Source organism: Drosophila albomicans, chromosome 2R, assembly GCF_009650485.2.
Source record: "Drosophila albomicans strain 15112-1751.03 chromosome 2R, ASM965048v2, whole genome shotgun sequence".
NCBI classification, from domain to species: domain Eukaryota; kingdom Metazoa; phylum Arthropoda; class Insecta; order Diptera; family Drosophilidae; genus Drosophila; species Drosophila albomicans.
Genome location: NC_047631.2, coordinates 23328944 through 23348951, shown reverse-complemented (window position 1 = coordinate 23348951; position 20008 = coordinate 23328944). Strand labels below are relative to the sequence as shown.

The window sequence follows — 20008 nt, the reverse complement described above, 5'->3', positions numbered from 1 at the left end:
TAATTAAGCCAAGCAACAAAATTTGAAAATAACTTCAGAGTCTTAAATTAAAACGTTTAATTAAAATGTGCTCAATGTTAGCGATGTAAATATTGTTTGTGCATTTATTTTTAGAGACTAAAACTTATATTTGTTGAATCATGAATGCAATCACATGATAAAAACTTTGGTATAAGTGTGCTCAAATAAATCCATGGCTGATACACTCCAAATATACTCAACTGCCATAAGATGGTCATGTCCAATGCCAGAGAAGTAAAAAAGCAAAAAAAAGGAAAATGAGAAAAATCAGTTCCAAGAAAACGGCAGAGCGAAACGAAGTCGCACTTTTGCAGCGCATGTGCATAACCAGCTGCCAGCAGCCAGTGAAAAGGATGGCAAGACGTCTTCGCTGAAGGTGAAACTTCAATGCCACTCGCTGCTGTTCGCTGGTAGCATCCAAGGACCTCGCCTTATCCTCGTACTCGTCCTCGTCCTCACCATCGTCGTCGTTCTTGCCTCTATTGTCGTCGCAGTCGTTGTATTGATTTTAGTGGGGCATTTACGCGCGATTATCGTTTAGTCGGCGATGCCCGAAGTATTACGAGAATTGTTATGGCCACCGAAATAGCGCCAACGACACGATACCACGATGTTCTTTGCTCCTCCCTGCTGCTGTTTGCAACTTCTTCTGTTTCGTCTTCGAGTGTTGCTGCTCCTTCTAGCTTTCTGCTGCTGCTGCTATTTGTTGTTGGCCAAGAAGTGCCACAGACAATCGCTGGCCCCTTAAAACTGCATTTCAAGTTGTTGCTTCTGGAAATTGACATCAAAGCATCGTCGGCATTTATCGAAAGGTCAACTTGAAAATAAATCCAATAATCCCATCATTATATTACATTCGTTAAGAGAGATCAGATCTTAAGCTAAATTGAGACAACTACTCAATCTATCTATCTTAGTAAAGTTATCTAAATTGAAACCAACTACTAAATTAACAAAAATTATCTTAGAAAAGTTCTCTGAATTCTCTAAATATAATGAACAATATTGATTGTCAATAATTCTATTAATTCCTGCATTAATTTTAATAGTATATGAGAGCTACTCCAACAAATATATTTGATACCCATAAAAAAAATGGTATTTTAACACTTGTATTCATTTCAATTTATTAATAAGCTATACCTTCAAGTACGGTTAATAGGTAAGGAGTCTTTAAGAGCTTGATTTCCGTTTGCAAATTCTAAAAAAATATATAAGGTTGGTAATATTTATATAAATTTTAAAATATAATCGAATGAATCATTCCACAAAATATAGTTGGTAGTTTAATATAACACAAGTTCAATCAACTACGTTAAATAGATTTCCATCTCTATGCCTTCAAGTCAGCTGATGTTTCCTTAAAGTTGTTTTCTGAGCAAAAATGGTGTTACCTAAATCGATTATGGTAGAGCCGCCATGGCAAACCTTTGACTACAATGAGCTAACACAATAATAAGGAGAATTTGCAATGACAACCTCGCAGATGAAGGGACCAAGTAAAAACACGAAGATAAGCGAGCCAAGGGACGTGCAACAACAACAACAAGAATAACTTGCAAGTGAAAAGGATGCAGGAAAATTGCTTTCATATTTCAGGTGATAATGGTTTCCTTATGTGAATTTACAAAACATTAAAGCTTCTGTGTGCGGGGTACACATAATTTCCCCAAAAAGCAATTCACGTTAATGGCGCAAAAATCCCAAAGGGATAAGGCGGCGAGTGATGCGCCAAAAAAAAATAAAAGTAAAAAAGAAACGAAACGAAACGAAAAAGGCAATACACAAAAAGTGGAAGAAAAACGTTTGACTTTTTCCTCCACACCAAAACGATGGCAAAAGCACATCCGAAGATACGAACGCGAGCGATACGCGATGTGGAGCCTCCGCTGCCTGGTTGTTTATTATAATGGCCGCTTCACCGGCGCCGCCGCAAGACCCTTTAACCCCGCCCTGCTCCGCCCCCCAATCCTTGGCGGAATATAGAAGATTGAGAACCAGGCTGAGACTGCGCAAATACCGTAACGATATGCGCAGGGGCAGGCGAAGTGGGGCCGGACCAGGTAGTTGAAGCTGCTGGTTCGTGACTCGGATTCGGATTCGATTTTCCTCTATAGGTCTTGTGGGAAATTTCAAGAATGTAGCTTGCTCATGTTTTAATATTTAGTTTTCGTCTTCTTCTTCTTTTTTGCGTCTCATTTTTTTGCTTACTTTTTTACTCTTCGCAAATGGTACTTAGAATAGATATATTGGACTTCGTGCTGCGTCCTGTGCTCGGGATAAGAAGGTCACAGGCGGCACATGCATTTCAATCTTTTACCTGTTTTTGGCATTTTTTACTTGCCTACAAATTGATGTGCAAGGTTCGCAGGTGAAGTAAATTGCCGTGAATTATGATATTCTATGAGTTGCTTTGTGTTTTTTATTGCTTGCACAATTAACCTTGGTCGCAATTTCACTAGACTCATTTTATATAATAACTGCTGAAAAAGTATCCCATAAAAATTGTCCTTGAAATATTTATTTCAATATTTCATTATGAAAAGATGAGTATGAGTATTTAAATTAGCCTGAAAACCTTAATCGCTTTGCCTCATCAAATTGGAATAACGAACTGTATTTGTTATTTGAATAATATAATAATATGAATAATAATTATAATAAGAACTATTTACTCACATTAATGTTCATGACAAATAGAGGGTTAAACATTTGAATTCGAACATTATCAAAAAATTCATTATTTAATGAGGAACATTTTTTATACAATATAAAAATTGAATTCTAAATTTTTCTTTTTGAATTAAAATAATAATTTTCTATAATATTAAGTTTAGAGAACGAAATAAAGTAGGAAACAAACTAAAATTAACAACATTAAAATTCCTCTAATGAAAATGGATTATTATATGACTAAAGTTTAAGAAATAATTACGACAAATGGTTGTTCTTGACAAATAGAGTAGAATTGAATTGATTTAAAAAAACAAACATTAATGTTTTAAATACAAATATTAAAAATGAAAGAATTGAAAATATATAATTCATAATGAATACACTTTCTGTTTTCATTAGTGAACATAATAATAATTTTTAATTTGCTTTAGATATTATGAAACTTTAATATAAAGTGGGGGCACCTCTAATAGAGGAGTCGGATAATTTGGCACACCGGATAGAGAACACGTGCAGGTTACCTAGCGACATCCTGTTGCATACAAAGTGGCTTGGTGTGCTTAATCCGAGAGCATTCAAATGTTTATCTTTCAATGTGAGGCATCATTAAGCTTAAGCGAAACGTTTTCAGAATTTTTAACGACTTAAAGGCGGCTAAAATTAGGCGAAAGCAGCCGGTAGAAGCAGAAAGTAACAGCTGCAAAAAATTAAATGCAAATTAGAAAAACTCTCAAAAAATACAATCGCATTAGTCTCAGATGTGAGAAATGTGATATAGGAATAAGAGTATTCCTATCTACCAACACTGACACACACACACACCGACACCCACAGATACAATCTTTGTTTTTGTGAGCAAAGTAATTTTTCTTGAGCTCCCCTACCCCGACCCCTTGACAACCCCCCAACCGCTGGCATACGAAAGCAATTTAGTAAGCTGTAGCCTGCCAAGTCTGAGGCAGAGGCAGAGGCTGAGACTGAGGCCAAGTGGCGGCACGGGAAATGGAAAAGCAAACCCAATTTCCTTCCTTGGGAGCCAGCCCGGCCAAATGGAATCTGCTGCTGAGGCATGCTACTTGCTGCTTGCCACTTGCTACGTGCAACCCACCACCACCAACCCACCCAAAAACACTCGCCCCCAACCCCAACTCAACTCTGGCATAAGACCAAGAAACGCGCGCGTCTTCGCAATAAATCTTCTTTACGAGCGCACACTCTGGCAACAATGGCCGTGCTCACCCTCATCCTCATCCTCATCCTGCTGCTGCTGCTGGCCTCAACATTCGCAGCAGCGTCAGCTTCACCCAGACCACCCAATGCCAAGTTCTGGGAAGGGGAAAATGAACCTAAGCAAACTATTCGAATGGCATTTCGGGGCAGAGGAAGAACCGAAGATGCTATTGCTGGCAGTGTTGCTCCTTCTCTGGCTGCTGCTGCTGCTGATGATGAAGAAGAAACAGTTGGCAGCCCAAGGAGCTGAGCGCAGCCAAAGAAATGCGGCAAAGCAAACAAATGGCAGTGGCCATAGCTTGGCTGCTTTAGGGGTGGGTTATGTGAACAGATCTGAGCTGAGCAGTCAGCCATGTTGCTCTCGTCTCTCTGCTCTCGTCGCTCGCATTTGCTGTTATTCCACTCAGGAATTCCGCACAGCGTCTTCCACCCCCGGAACAGCTTCCTTCCGGCTGCCTTTGCCTTTGCCGTCGCCTTGCGGCAGCTGTCTGAATGCGGACGCACGAAATGGAAAAAAATGGCATTTAAGAAAAGCGAAACGAGAAAAATAAGGAGCTAAACGACTTTGGAAATTCCATTTGAGCAAACAACAGGCAACACCTCCCTTTCTCTCTCCCCTTCCTCCTTCTGCCCTTTCTCCACTCAAGTTAAACGCAAAAGTTTGAGTTGGATTTGGCATCGTTTGTACCTCGAACAAGTTGTGCTCTACACGTTTCCACTGAATACTCTATATCTGGGCAGTCGAGGATGCATTCACAATTGTCATATAACTTCTGGCTGCCATGTGAACATGCACCAAGTTGTCACTTGACATTAAACACCCACAGCAACTGCATCTCCCACACTTATGTCTACTTATGTATTTCAGTGGGCAACGAGGAAAGAGCACACATAATGCAAATGGCGAAGAAGAGTCGAGCCAACAGCATCCGATCCAATATTTGCGCCAATAAATAAATTTAATGTACAAACTCCGGGCATGCGAGAGAATATTAAAAACGAAAATTATATTCTACCCAGAAGGCAGTCAGCCCCGCACACACATACACACACACATATACATACATATTCATGGCAACTCACCCTCCGTGTATGTGTGTGTGTGTGTGTGTGCAATGCACATTTGCATAAATATAATTATGAAACGGAAAATTTAAAATTGCATTCACAAAAAAAATAAACTGAAGCTGAAGCAGTCATATTCATGTGGAAATTGAAATTATTATGCTAAAGACCCCAGAACTCAAACATACATACATCCATACATATATGTTATAGTACTCCCGACGCGAAATGTTCTTATTGAAATTCATTGCAGAGCTACAAAACAGAGTTGCAGCTTCTCGTCTTCAATCATTTAATATATTGTAATGAGCATTTATACCCTTTTAGTTAATGTATTAAATTGTGCTTGCTTATCGCATTTTTAAAAGAAAGAACAATAATTGAATTCAGTCAACTTTATTTTCTGTATCTTGCTTAACTTAATATTGCATATGTTTAAACTTTCCTTACATATTTAGAAACAAACTATAATATTATATACTTATTTTGTCTGGTCTAGATATTTTCTTATATTTTTATTCATTTTCAATAAAGAGTTCTTATGAATAGTGTTCTACTTATTAACAAAAGGAAATTTTAAAGATCTTCCGTGTAAATATAATCCTTACATAATTTAGTCTAACTCTATTAAATATATTTAAATTAACTTAGAGATTTTTCCATTCTTGAAACAAGATTATAATATTGAATTTAAAGATTAGGAAATCTAGAATTTGTGTATAACTTTGATTTTGTTTTAAGAATAAACCTCATTGGTTTAATTTTAACATCATATAATCATGATTCAAGATTTTATTACACACTCAGGAACGATTTGTCTTTATTTATTATTTAGAATTATTGTATTGTATTTTGATCTTGATTTATGAATTTGTTTTTAATTGAATTATGACTATCATACATTTTCGGTTGGATTATAATATCATTTCGACATGATTCAATGTTTTTTTTTATGATTTTGCATATTTTAATAATAAATCAACAAATATTCATTATTAAACTTTTCTTTAATGAGTTAAATTCTACAACTAAAAATGTCTTTAATAAAATATTATGCTAGATATAATCATTTTAATAGTCAGATAGCAGTTTAACAAAGAAATTCAAGTTGAAATTGCTCGTATAATGTTTTTTATACAAAACTTACAATTTATGATGACATTATAACATACTCATATGAGTACACTCATATTATATTCACATATGCTGCAGTGCACCCCGCCCCTCCATGCGTTTCTTCAATAAAGTGAACGTACAGCAAATGGTTGTCTTCTGAATGGAATTGGAAGTGTATATAACGCACTTTGCAATCGAAACACGTATCGTTCATGTTTGGTGATTATAAAGTTTTAATGAATACGCAACACATCAACCCCAACCCCAACCCCAACTCCATCGTGAAACTCCACATCGATGGCAATATTGTGTTGGATGCACGTTGCTGTTGCCTTGTATCAATTCCCCAACCGGAGAGATGTGTTCGCACAACAACTGCAGCGGCATTTTATTTTTACAACGACATCGCACAAAGCTCTCTCTTTCTCACTCTATGCTGTGCATGTGCCAGGCAAGATATTAACACGTACACATGTGTAGCATCGCAGCGCATCGCAACGCAGGACGAGTGTCCTTATGTCCTCGTATCCTCCGAACAATGCATAAATATGAATGACTACGAGCAGAAATGGCGAATTGAACCCCTTTTTCGTCGCCTTACATGTCTTCCTTCTTCCTCCTCAAACTCATTCAATTGGCTTGCTTGTCGTGTTCTTACGGGTTCGACCTTTACAGCCGTATTCCATATATCCGACGTATTGTGTTCCAAGTAGCAAACGTGCGCGGGATTGCCATTTGGGATCGTTAAGACGCACGCTTTGTCTTCAAAAATTCTCATTTATATGTTTAATATTTGCAGAACATGCAAAATATTCAAGGACCCTCCTCCAATCCTTAACATGCGCGATATTAAAAGGAGTTCTGCTGGGCTTAAAGCAACAACTTTTATTATGCATTCAATCAGACAATTTATGTATTTGTTTATTCTGAAAAATGCGTTCAATTAATGTTTTATTAAAAGCAACTGAGGAATTTTATTCCATCAGTAAATCGAATATGTTTGCAGTAACAGGAAGAATATTACAAAATCATCTTGGGGAATTTGAGTAATCTGAAATTAAGGTTTCTTAAAAGTCGCAAAATAATTTACATTTCACAATTGCTTCTATGAAGGATTATAAGTATCCTCAAGATATAAAAGAATTTCATAATTATTTTTATTAGTATCACTTTTATTTCTTTTGTCAGTTTAACAATGTATACGATAAAGAGAACAACAATAATAATTTAACACTTAAACATTAATTATCAAGATTATAAAAATAAATAACATTAACATAGAAATTAGTTTTTAAGAACATTTTTAATGGGAGGATCCTCATGGGGAAATCTTGCTTAATTACAACTATGTTGGAGTTATTTTTCTGTTTTATATTTCATAGTAAAACACAAAAAAAGTATAAAATCAATCTTAGCTCTAAATAACGTTTTAACACAGATCTATAGGAATAACCTATACATATTTTTAAAGTTGTTTTCAGTTTACAAAGAAAGAGAATTATCCATATGACATTGTTTATTCTTTTTGAATGTCAAACTGAATTACATACTAAGTCGATGTCTTTTTCTGTTCTATGTTCTCCTATGCTAACTATCTGAAATTAAACATTAATGTTTAATTATTAAACAATTTTTAAATCTAGTGTTGCTTATAAAATGTGAAGCTTCTGATAACTTATATAGGTATGGTATAAGTAAATGACAATGCATAATATAATTGGGCTGAAAGTGTTTTTTCAATACTTACAGTAGATATGACATATAATATATTGTGCTACTGTAGTTAATTAATTTAAATGTCAACTTCATAACAATCGCATCGCTGGAGTTGTTCGTGTAGCAGTCCACTTACCGGTGTTACCTGTTCGCTGCACACTAATGAACACAGGCAACAAAAACAACGCTGACAAGTTGCAATGTTGAAAATTAATTACGCTGCGGATTGGTTGGCATGTTACCAGTTAATTATGACCTTTTTCGCCTCTGAGTGTGCCGCGACTGTTGGCGACGATGATGACGACGACGACGACGACGTGGACGACAACAAATAGAAGTTATGGCCGAATTCAGCATTGGTATTGGTCCATGACGGGTTCAAAACCCAAGCAAACATGGCCAACAAAGGCGGAGGAGTGGCCCAAAACGAGTTTCTTTGTCTTTGTCTCTGTCTCCGTCTCCGCAGCACTCCCCATCGAGCCAACAAAAAGTCATAAATCCAATCAACGTTCCTTTTAATGGCGTTTTTCTTCATGAAACCATTTCATTTCTTCTTCTGTTGTTTTTTTTTTTTTGCTCTGTTCTTCGTTTTGCGGTTGCTGCTGCTATTAATGTTGTTTTTATCTTAATTGAGCGACGGACCACACGTGAGTCAAATATCATATTCATGTTAGTGTACTATGGGGTAGACTCTGGTAGAAATAATAGATTCTATTAAGAAATAAGTGTTGATTGATTTGTTAAAAATTCATTAAACTATACAATGTAAATGAATTATTTACCTTATTTACTGTGAGTACTAAAATAAAACTATTTTTTATTTATCTATTACATTTTTGGTTATATGAAAAATACGGCATTCTTAATTTGCCAAAGATGATGACGAATATCTAAAGGAAAGTATTTGTTTATTATTATTATTACTGATTACTTACCAAAGATCGTGATAACATATGTATCTAAGATGCCAGTGAAATATGAATACAATCAAATTTATCGTTGAACCAACCAATTATCATATTTATTAGCAATCAATTTTTACTTAAAGTGCAAACATATTAAATTTCCTATTACTTATTTTTCTTATGTGCAGTTAAAAAATGTTCCATCATATCATAATTAACCAAGCCTTTTTAGAAAGTGAATTCAGTTGTGGACTATTTGAGGCTTTAATTCGTTTTGGAATTGCACATTTGCCAGGACATTAAAATGCCACCAAAAAAGAATCAACACGACATTTCCACGATATGATAGCAAGTGTGTGTGTGTGTCTGGTGTGTTTGCCAAACTAGCGAGTGTCCTTCTCGCAGAGGCAACCAACCGACTGGATCTTGATTAGAATTCTTAAATATTTATAAAAACAACAACGGCATGGCCCATTGGGCACAACAAAAGCAAACAGGTAGATTCACAGTCGGAGTCGCATTCGCATTCCCAGCTAGCATCCGAACTACTTTTGGTCCCATTCCCTGCATCCCCACTTCCTCCAGCTTCCCATCTCTTTCCTGTTGCTTTTGTGCAGCGGCACGCCCAAATGAGATCCGCCTGTGGGCGTATGAAATTTACATAGAACGCAAATAAATGAAACAACAGTTAGCCGTGCACGAATCGGGTTATGAAATTAACATTTGGAGCCCGAGCAGGGTTCAATTTAAGCTAAGGCTACAACTGACAGACGTCCGTCTCTCTCTCTCTCCCCCCTTCTCTCTCTTTCTCTTTCTCTCCTTCCTATATATCCCTGAGCGTGCTGAGCCAGCAGTTGCCAGTTGGCCGCAACTAAAAATGCGAAAAGTCGACAAAAAGTCTAAAAAGTTTTTCGGTATCCCCGGTGCCGAGCGACGGTGCGGAGCTGATGCCAAACGAAATGAAATTTTCAGTTGAGTTGCCAGCATCGCATGTCTCCTTGGTCCCCCCTTTGCATGGGCTGGGGTGTGGTTGGTGTGGGGCAAACTGCTGACTTGCCGTTGCTAGTGCAACACGAAAGTTGGCATCCAAGCAGAAACTGTAGAACGTTCGCATTGGCAGCAGCAGCATCAGCGGGAGCAACAACAACGACAAGGACACAGTCGACACATTTAACGATTATTGCCGGTCATTAAAAATAACAAGCAAAAGTTTTGCGCATAAAGCCGCTTCGGGGATTCATTCAACGAATCCAAAAGGCGAGCAAAACTCTTTTGCCGAATCCTTTCTCAATTGCAATTGTTGATCCTTTTGCCACTGTGAGGTATTCCGTTTGTATCGTTCTCACACTTCGCAGTTTGCAATCAAATCGCCAAAGTTTAAACCTAATTCAAGTACTCCAAACATTTCTTCAATTTGCATCGTCAAATTTGTTATCTCGAGACTCAAATGTATCTTTCTTAAACGCACATTCCTTTGAACACGTGGGAGCGAAAGTAATTTCCACCTTTCCTATACATTTAAGTTACAACGAACACATGTGCTTGGGAATAAAGCCATCTAAACATTTCCAATATTTAAATTTGTTTTCAATAAAATATTTGAACGATTATTAATTATAAGTTAGTAATTCTTAACTAACGAATTTAAAATACGCGCCAATGCTGTTGGAAAAAAACTGACTGCTATAAATCTGTAGCATAGAGCTTAATGTCACAATGTTGACATCAATCATAGAATGGCAAAAAAAAGGAGGTTCACCAAGCAAAGAATTCATTTATCTGCATTTAATCATTTATTAGATTGATCTTTTCATATTTTTTATGATTTAAAAACAAACTGCTATAAGACAAAATGTTGTGGACTTGTTAGACGGTATATTACAAAAGCTGTTTAGAAATTTTGCAATCAAATGTTATTATATGTCGGGCCTTGATTTTCGCGCTCATATTACGTGAACACGTGAATGGCAATGTGATATGGTCAAAAACTTACTCATTACTCCACCGGCTAACAGAATTTTTATAAAATAAAGTAAGTGTAGGCAGAAAACTAGTAATGTTTTTGTGCCAAAAACATATCAATTCATATTTTTTTTAATAAATTGAGATATTTAAATATTTTTTCGCTAAACACCAAAAAATCTAAAAATAGGATTATTCAATTAAGAATACAATTTCTGTTGACAGTTTTAGAAGGACTGGAGTATGCTCGTTGCATACTTTCTGGATGAGTTAACAGTACTTCTTAACATAACTGCTCCTCTGTTAAAATTACTAATGGAAAAATATATCAGCTGTTCACACTTTATATGGTATATCTGTGAATGTTCATAATAGGTGGCATTTAAGAAATTTTTACTTATGGTCACTCCCCGACAACAACATAAACAACGAGCAACGAGCTCTATTTGTTGAATATCGCGTTTAATTAACAGAACACAGAAAACAATGGACAGCGTAAGAGAACTAATACAGTTTTTACAGCCCAATCAACGTCTGGACTTAAAGGCTGTCGCCCTAACGCATGTACTAAGTAAGTTATTACACACAAACACCTGTACAACGATGTCTAGGTGCTCAAGTGCAACACGTGCTCAGCGGTGTTCTTTGCAAATAAGAAATTTGTATAATAAGTGCTATTTCATAGGTCTGACCGGCAGTGCCGAAGGCAAAGATGCAATACTCTCGCTTGATGACTTGCTGATGGCGATTTTTGGGTTGACACTCGATGCGAACGCCACAATTGCAAAGGATGCTGTGCTCTGTCTGATAAATCTCACGGCTGAGGAAGCAGGCGCTATCAAAGTCTACGAATTAGCAAAAGAAGTGCAACCGGTAAGCTATAGCATAAACTGTTGTTCAAGCTGTCATATATTTGAACCCACAATTCATTACCATTTTTAGAGCTTCGTCATTGCGGAGGTTGCCGCCAAGAAGATTATCGACGAGCAAGCAGATTTGGCCGATGCCTGGAGCATGGTGCTGAGCAATTTGACGCGCGTCGAGTCTCTGGTGCATGGTATATTGGATACTTTAGAGCCGACGCTGCAACAGCTGGCCAAAGCCTTTGCCCAACTCGACTACAACAAGAAAAAGTCAAAACTGCACTATTTGGCACCCATCTTCTGTAATCTAACACAAGTACAGCGTGGCCGCGAGTTGTGTTGCCAGCCAAAGTATCGACTGCTTGAGAAGCTGCTTCCATTTGCATCCTTTGAGGAGAGTGTTGTGCGACGTGGCGGCACCATCGGCATCATAAAGAACATATGCTTTGATGCTGTATACCATGATGTGATATTGAATGATCAGGATGACATATTGGTGGCCTTACTGCAACCGCTTTGTGGGCCGGAGGAGTTCAGTGATGAAGAGAATGAGAAATTACCCATTGAACTACAGGTGAGTGAGGGTCAAGTATGATCTGAATTTGTTATACGACATTGAACTCTGTCTGTTTCAGTACTTGCCCGAAACTAAGACGAGAGAAACGGATCCGGATCTGCGTAAAATGCTGTTAGAGTGTCTGCTGCAACTGTGTGCCACACGTCGTTGTCGCGAAGTGCTGCGCGCTAAAGGAGTCTATGAAATACTGCGGGAATATCACAAATGGGAAGCCAAGGTGGGACGTGAAAGCGATTGTGTATTGGCCTGCGAGAATGTGGTGGATATTTTAATTAAGTGAGTTTAAATTGTGCATTGTTTGCCAATCGCTAGCTAAATACTTTTGTCTTACAGAAAGGAGGAGGAAATTGGCTTGGACAACTATAAAAGTGTCGAGGTGCCAACTGAGCACACTGAAAAGTTTATCCAGGAGGATGCCGCCTATGTTAAGACACTTTTAGATTAAAAATCCCATCATCTCCGGACTGTAAATATATGTAGTTTAAGATGACCAGAGTAAACAACATCGATATTCAGTATATGTATGCAGTTTTTATTCAGAAATGTTTATAGTTTTGTGAGTGGTTGTGTTTGTTTAGCACTAAAAAAAGAATGTACGCACGCATTTAAATGCAAAAGAAAGAGTTTTTAATTCAATTCGATTAGTTTTAGTAGCTTCGTTTATCTAGTTATTCAGTTATCCATTTTGCGCTTAATTGTAAATATAAACTTCTTAAGTGCTAAATACAAATGTTTAGCAATTGCAATTGCCATGAAACTTTCAATGTTTTATACACTTTTTATTTTTGCTTGGTCGTTCATTGTATGTAGTACTTATTTAATTGTATACTTACGAGTAAGTGAACTGTGTGAATGTGTGTATGTTGGAGAATTTGAATTCTGTATAAATCGGTTGCTAGCCAATCAGGTGCTTTAGTATGTATGTTTATTTAAACTTTTAACGGTTGCTTTTGATTAAATACTTTTGTTGTTTAATTATTAATTTTTCTTTTTGTTTTGCATTGCAAGCAAGCGATTTCAGCAAAATTTTGTTATCTTATCAAAAACGTGTGCAAACATGGTTCACTTTTTTGTATTTGGTTTTCTTTTCTTCTATTTTTTACATGGTTAATTTTAATTTGAATGCAGAAACCATTGCAAGCTCGCTTCATCTTCTTCTGTGAGAAATGATAACCATAATTAAGAACAGAAAGGCAGATATAAAATGTACTATTTGTTATAATAATTATCTCTTGATATGATTATTATTAACATTTTTCATTTATAAAACGCTATTGTGTTTTTTGTTCTTCTAAGCTTTGCACATAGATTTAGCTTGGTCCTATTGGTTTTTCATTATCATATGAGTGTGTAAAATGTAGTTAGACTTTATAATTAAACTTTTAGGCTTAATGTAACTTTCGAAGTTAAGAACTTAATTTCGTTTTCATTTTCGTATTCGTTTTTTAATTGCTATTCCATTATTTACCTTCAATTTGTTAACTTAGAACTGCTTGTCGTACTAAATTCCTGCATAATCGGGCCAAAAACTGAGTTAACTCACAAAGAAAACGAACTGCGAAACAGAGGAAGCCAATCATAAAGTGACATCAAAAGCGGCTATGAGCTAATTGCATTGCTCACAAATAGAACAGTAAGCAAGAACTATATTTTACCAATGAAACTTTATGACGAACGAAACTAAAGATTAGATTAGAAAGTTTTATAAAAGATTGAGCTTTATTGTACAAAATCTACCTAGTTTTTTGAGGCCATTGTTTTAACAGAAAATACACTTCGCTTATCGCATCTCAATCAAGCGAGACAGCACCTCGTACTCAAAGATCTTGACCTCATCGGAATCGAAGGGAATGTAGAGGCAACCGTGGGATGGATGCACCTTGCCCACAGTCAAGCTGCCGGCATGATAACCACGTCCGGCATACAGATCCTCGCCATCCACATTGCGTCCCACACGTACAGCACCAGGTGGCACCTCTCCATTTGCTCCGGGCAGCCACACATAGTTCTGGCCGTTGAGCACTTCGTAGTTCTCCAGCTCAATCTCTTGGCGGGCGAACGTCACATAGGCCTTGCCCTTGTTGGGAATGATCTTGGCTGGCAGCAGATCATTGTTGTAGAAGGCGCGTCCAACAAAGATGGTATCGCCATCGGCATCGTGGCCAGCGACAACAGCTTCTTGGGGCAAGGCGCCGTGGCTATAGTGCAACCAATGGTTTCCTACAAGGATCGATTACAATGTTAACCCCACCGGATATTGTTGAGTGCCTTCGGTGCTTACCGTCCATGTTCTTTGACTTTCGTGTGAATACTGAGAATTTGATACGACACATATATTTTGGAGGTTCTTAAGTGGCGATAAGTGACTATTGATAAGTTTAAATATTGATAAGATCCGTCTGCACTCAGCTGATGAGTCAAGCCCGTTGAACAAGCCAATATCAGATTATATAGTCACGATAGTAACGAAACTTTACGACATGATTTAGGGTGTGTTAAATATTAGAAGGGAAAGTGCAAGTTCTGAATCGAATAAATAAATTAAGTTTCCCTGCCAAAGTTAGGGTATAGTAAGAGATGAGATAGAGAATGAATTGTTTTCGCAGTTTATAGTACATTTGTTAACTCTATCTATGTGGCCACTAAATATTAATTAATTATTCATAATTGTTTATTAATTTGCCTAAAATTCAGCATCCATCTAACGAATAAATCAATCTATTTACAATAGTCGAACAATAGTACACAGGTGAGTTTTTGTTTGTTGGTACATAAATGTAAATACTTAATATTACATATTAGCTAAAAATAATTATAATTGTAATTGAATTTGAATTCTCGTTTTGACTAGCTTTGATTTTAGACTCGATATTTGCCTAGCAGCGCTTAGCGTTAATACATAGTTTTCGTTTTTTGTTTTTGGTTTTCTTTTAATTTAGTTTAGTTAGAAATTTCTCATTTCGCTTTTGCTTTTCATCAATTATTGTTAAATAGTTGTTAAATATTCATTTATAAATCACATAATTGCTTGATGAATTCCATATAAATATTTATGCATTTCTTTCGTTTATTTTGTAATCCTGTGTCATCCACGTCTGTGTTTATGTGTTTCAGTTAGTGTTAGAGTGTGTGTGCACTTACGGTAAGGTGCAATTGTAGACACTGAGAGAAAGAGAGAGAGAAAGGGATAGCCAATGTGAGAGAGATGGGGAAGGGATAGCGTATGAGTTGTGTAAAAATATTCGCGCAGCTGAATTATATTAAATGCTTTTTCACGTTCACTTTAGCTAAATCCCTTTAACTTCCATAGGATGCTGCAAGCTTCACCTCCTTTTCTTCGTGTTCTTCTCCTTCTTTTTGTTGTTGTTGTTGTTGCATTGGTTGTTGTTGTCACTGCTACCTTGCAAGCAGAAGGAGAAGCGCAACGCTAAGTAATAAGGACTCGACGGCGTCCTTTGGGTGGCTGCCATTGCAAGCATCCGCGTCACTGCAGCTCTGAAGGCAGCCATGCACGTATCTAAAGAGCGGGGGAGCGGAGGGGAGGAAAAGAGAGAGAGAGATAATGTTAAGTTATGGCTGCGACAATGGGAATATATTAATGTCAGCATGTTACACACAAAGCTAACATATGAATTGCGTTAGTGTTCTTTACGTATACGTAACGCAACGTACGTCAACAAAGTGGAAAGCAACGGGCTAAAACCTGCGAGTATTTATGAAATGGGTGTGCGATAAATAAATTGCATGCGCTTATTCACATTTGTTTATTAAGCTGCGCATCTGGCATGAATTATGCGAATTGCGCAATTAATTCTGTAAATAATTTACTTTCAACTAAGCTCTCTAACAATCTGTGCAATTTCAATTGTACTTCATTAAATGGATTTCTATGAAATGAATGCTATCTTAATACCATTTAATTATACAGAGAACTGTTTGAGAAATACGTAAGCTCGAAAGAGATTTAAATAGTCAATTTAAAGCACATCATAATAACAAGCTCATTAGACGTAGGTGTAACCCAATAACTTTGATTTCTTTTAGGTGCTTGACATACATTTTATAGCTGTCTATATCATGTAATTGGATCTGTGCATAAAATGTTATGTGAATTGTGAAGGTTGTTCCTTCTTTTTATTGCCAAATTAGAGCTCGTTGATATGGTGTCATATAATATTATGTATTTGTGTGTGATAAAATGAAATGCTAGACGCACCTGTTATCATAGTAGAATTTACCACAATGCGACATTCTTATAATCTCTGTGTCTGTTGTCAGTGTCCCGCTGTCCAAGGCGCAGCCTCGCACAGTTATCGTCTCGCCGGTGTCATCTGTGGCAATGAATTCAATTCAATTCAATTCAATTCAATTCGATTCAATCATGGCACATTGTAATCCCATTATTCATATCTGATCTCATCACTCACCATAATATCCGGCGATTTTAATGCATGCCGTTGCCGGAAAGAGGCCATCGCGTCCTTTGCGACCGCCCATGCAGGGCGACTCCAGAATGGCGGTGGAATAATTATTGTGAAATGGATCATCGCACGCCTTATTGGCGCCATTATATGAGACGCACTTGAAACAGTCTATGCAGTAGCCTGTTAAGCACAATGTAAATAGAATGAAATACACATTAGCATTGGATTATCGAGCTTTCATTGGGATATATTTCTTTACTACTATGAACTGTTGAATTAAATTAAAATGTAACGAGTAATAAATAAAAGTAAAATATATAAATTCATTGAAAACTTGTTTTTCATTCACACTTACAATTTGAAAGGCAAACTTAAATAAGGAAATTAAACTATAAAAATCGAAGTTTACAATAAGCAATAATAAGAGCTTAAATAATCGAAATTTATGTAAATCTTTGATGTCTGCTTACCGCTGCTGATGAAAGCGCCGAGCAAAAGTGCCAGGCAACTGAAGACTTCTATTGACGTGGGCGTCGCCATGCTTTGAATTTGACTCACAGGATGCTGAATGTGTTTATGTGTGTGTGTGTGTGGTGGAGGAAGGGGCGACGTTATGTGGCCCACTGCCAATTGGGGCGCTGCAACATTTTTGTCCTGTAAGAAAAGTAAAGAACACACATACACATGTGAATAACTGATTGATTATGTGGCTTCTGTTGGTGGCGAACAGATTGAAAATGCCAAGTCAGGAGCTTCGAGCTTGGCATATGCTGAGTATTGGATATGTGAAGATTTCATTCTTCTATTTTTTTTTCATTTTCATAATTGGCTTTTGTGCAAATCCCACGTCTATTCATGGGAAAAAGCCAATTCAGATTTCAGATTTGTCGACTCAATGGTGGAAAACGTCAGACTCGTAAAAATCAAAAACTTCACAGCCCCATGATTCGCTTTTTCCTTCTCGCCAGCAGCGCAATCTTCTGGGAGGAGGCCATAAAAATCTGGTCAGGACACGCGAAATGCAATTCCAAGGAAGAAGCCGCGCAGCCAGCCAAAAGGAGAGGTAATAAATTTCACAACGCCAATTTTTGACACAACTTTTCTCGGTGGAAAAAAGGAAGAGGCAAGCGGCAAGAGGGAAGAAAGAGGAGAAGAAGGAGCAGTTATTCCTTGTGAACGCAGCGTGCGGCATATTTTTATTGCAGGAGTGTAAATAATTGCTTTTCAGTCGATTTTCGTGTCGAATACGCGAAGTATTTTTTTTATTGTTGTTGTTGTTGTTCTTTATAGTTGTTGTTGTTGATGTTGATGTTTTTGTTGTTATTGACAGTTTAATGGTCCAAGGCGATTGGTTTGGGAGTTTCGCTTTATTTTTCTCAATATCTCATTCCCACTTTTGCTCTGCGCAAATTATGACAAATGGTTTTGACTTGCGAGCAAAAAACCTGCCACGAGTTGTACTTTAGCTGCGAGCACATAATTTATGAGAGCCACGCGTGTGGATTAAATATGAGTCAGAAATGAGTTTCTCTCTTAACAAAAGTGAGAAGTATACAGAGAATGGTGGACAGTGGACTGTGTTTCGCCTCTCTCACGCATAAACATAATAATTACTTTTCATTGCGATTCTGCCAATAAATAATTCCATCCCATTCCTCTCACTTGCCAATCAAATTGCAATGCCTGCCATGATATATGACAAGCAAACACGATTCATGTCGATGTGAAATGAGTCTGGGGACGGCAACATAGGCTTGAATGACCAACAGAAGAGTGAAAAGGGAAGAGCACTGTATTTTGACGCGGCAGAAATAACATTTGCAAAGGGCAAAATCAAATATGTATAAAGCAAACACGCTTCAGGCACATTACTGGCCATTTGACCATGAAAAAGCAGTGTTTATTCCATTCATAAAGAGAAATCAGGTTTTAATAGACTTAATATCTCATCTGATTTAATTTTTACAGCAAAATGTATTTTACTTTTTATATTCAATATTCATAGCCCAAATGCATGTCAATTCAATTCAAAACACGCAAATCATTTCAGCATATTAGTCGTATGCTTGATATTTGCACATTTGCCCCAATTAATTATGCGCCTTGTGATTCTAATCATATTGCCTTGTTGCGTATGTGGTTTATGTTGGCAAACTCATTTAGTGAACTTAATAAGTCTGATGACCTCTTGGCATTTTGCCATCTATATTATAATTAGAGTAGATGCCATTCACAGGTTATTTCACTTAGATGCCATTAGACGGATCGAATACTCTCTTAATGTTTTCACCTTTGCTAGCAGAAGGAAAGGCAACAAATTGTAATTAAATTGCATAAGCTGGTAGCTTGTTAGTCCCCTCTCGATTCTATTTGCAAATTAGCCACAAAGCAGACTAACGGGCTGACTGACTGCCGTTTGGCAGGAAGCAGCATTCAACGCCAGTGTTGACGGAAACGGAAGTCAGCCATTCCACACCTTTCTCTTTGTCTCGTTTTCTCCGTTCGCTTTTGCTTTTACTGTTGCTATTGCTTTTTCTTCATTCTTCCATTCTTTGACCAAATGACGTTACCTTTTCTGCATTGTATTATATTGTTGTATTCCTGTCTGTGGCTCATAAATATATAAAACGTTGTGCGGTGATGTTGTTGTGCTGTGGCTGTCCCTCGCATCCTGGCAACAGTCAACTCAGCAGACGTCCATTGTCATTGTCCTCTTTTAACGACTGTCAATGTGCTTGTTAGTTGCAGCCTCAGTGGAGCCTTGTCCTCATTGTGTATGGAGCAGGACTTATTTAATTTCGTGGCTACCTTTATGGTCAACAACTGGGCTGTCGAGTCAACGCTTATGACTAGGCAAAATGAGAGTTTGCCTCATTTCCTGCACAATCTCACAGCCATGCTGAAGAAAGCAACTCAATTAGATGCTTTCTTCCACTTTTGTTCGTCGCAACATCTGAAATCTTTAATGCTTTTAGATTTCCTTTTCTTCTTTTGCTTTGTTTGGGCGTGGCTAATCTGGTTTATGTGGGAGGCTCTTGGACTGCCCCGTGGCGCGCATTAAAAATGAAAAATGACAAAGCGCTCGAAACCAAAAGTCAGCCAAAGAAACCTCTTCCCGAATTTCCTTAACAACGAAGCTGATTCAATGGTAGGCCATTAATTTCTTAATCTGCTTGTAAATGATGGCAGATGGAGGGAGAAGATTCTGGATTTAATGCCAGGCACGAGGCTATATATTTCATGCGGATTCTAATTGCGGGTGCTCATTAGGTTCAGGGTCAGCGTAGGTAAATGCCTCCAACAAGGAGGCTTTTACTTTCCTACAAGGAAAAGTGTGTCAGGTTGTTAGGCCAGGTTGTTAGGGAAATGCCATTAAATGGATTTGTAAGTTGCCAAAGGATTTCAAGTGCACGTTCCTTTAAAACTCGTGCAGACGACAAGGAATTTTGCTTG

At 37.4% G+C, this 20008-nt stretch overlaps 3 protein-coding genes across 4 annotated transcripts in view; 1 reads left to right on the top strand and 2 right to left on the bottom strand.

The window, feature by feature from the left end:
- The first annotated feature begins 11095 nt into the window (after positions 1 to 11095).
- Positions 11096 to 12647, top strand: LOC117574155 (protein HGH1 homolog). The gene is made up of 5 exons (XM_034257836.2): positions 11096 to 11262; positions 11377 to 11564; positions 11634 to 12128; positions 12190 to 12407; positions 12465 to 12647. The coding sequence occupies exons 1-5, from the start codon at positions 11178 to 11180 to the stop codon at positions 12574 to 12576; spliced, it is 1098 nt and encodes a 365-aa protein (XP_034113727.1). The 5' UTR covers positions 11096 to 11177; the 3' UTR covers positions 12577 to 12647.
- Positions 12648 to 13818: 1171 nt separating this feature from the next.
- LOC117574156 (natterin-3) lies at positions 13819 to 14929 on the bottom strand. The gene is made up of 2 exons (XM_034257837.2): positions 14413 to 14929; positions 13819 to 14351 (listed from the first exon to the last, which is right to left on the bottom strand). Exons 1-2 carry the CDS (start codon positions 14462 to 14464, stop codon positions 13912 to 13914), a joined length of 492 nt encoding a protein of 163 aa, XP_034113728.1. The 5' UTR covers positions 14465 to 14929; the 3' UTR covers positions 13819 to 13911.
- A 105-nt stretch (positions 14930 to 15034) lies between these two features.
- The window catches only part of LOC117574157 (uncharacterized), a 32252-nt gene continuing 27278 nt past the window's right edge, over positions 15035 to 20008 (bottom strand). For both annotated transcript variants that reach the window (XM_034257839.2, XM_034257838.2), the window contains exons 4-7: positions 17026 to 17209; positions 16559 to 16735; positions 16348 to 16462; positions 15035 to 15648 (exon numbers count right to left, since the gene is read on the bottom strand). In XM_034257839.2, the coding sequence (XP_034113730.1) occupies positions 15528 to 15648; positions 16348 to 16462; positions 16559 to 16735; positions 17026 to 17095 (483 nt within the window). In that variant the 5' untranslated portion in view covers positions 17096 to 17209 and the 3' untranslated portion in view covers positions 15035 to 15527. The remainder of the gene's footprint in view (positions 15649 to 16347; positions 16463 to 16558; positions 16736 to 17025; positions 17210 to 20008) is intronic.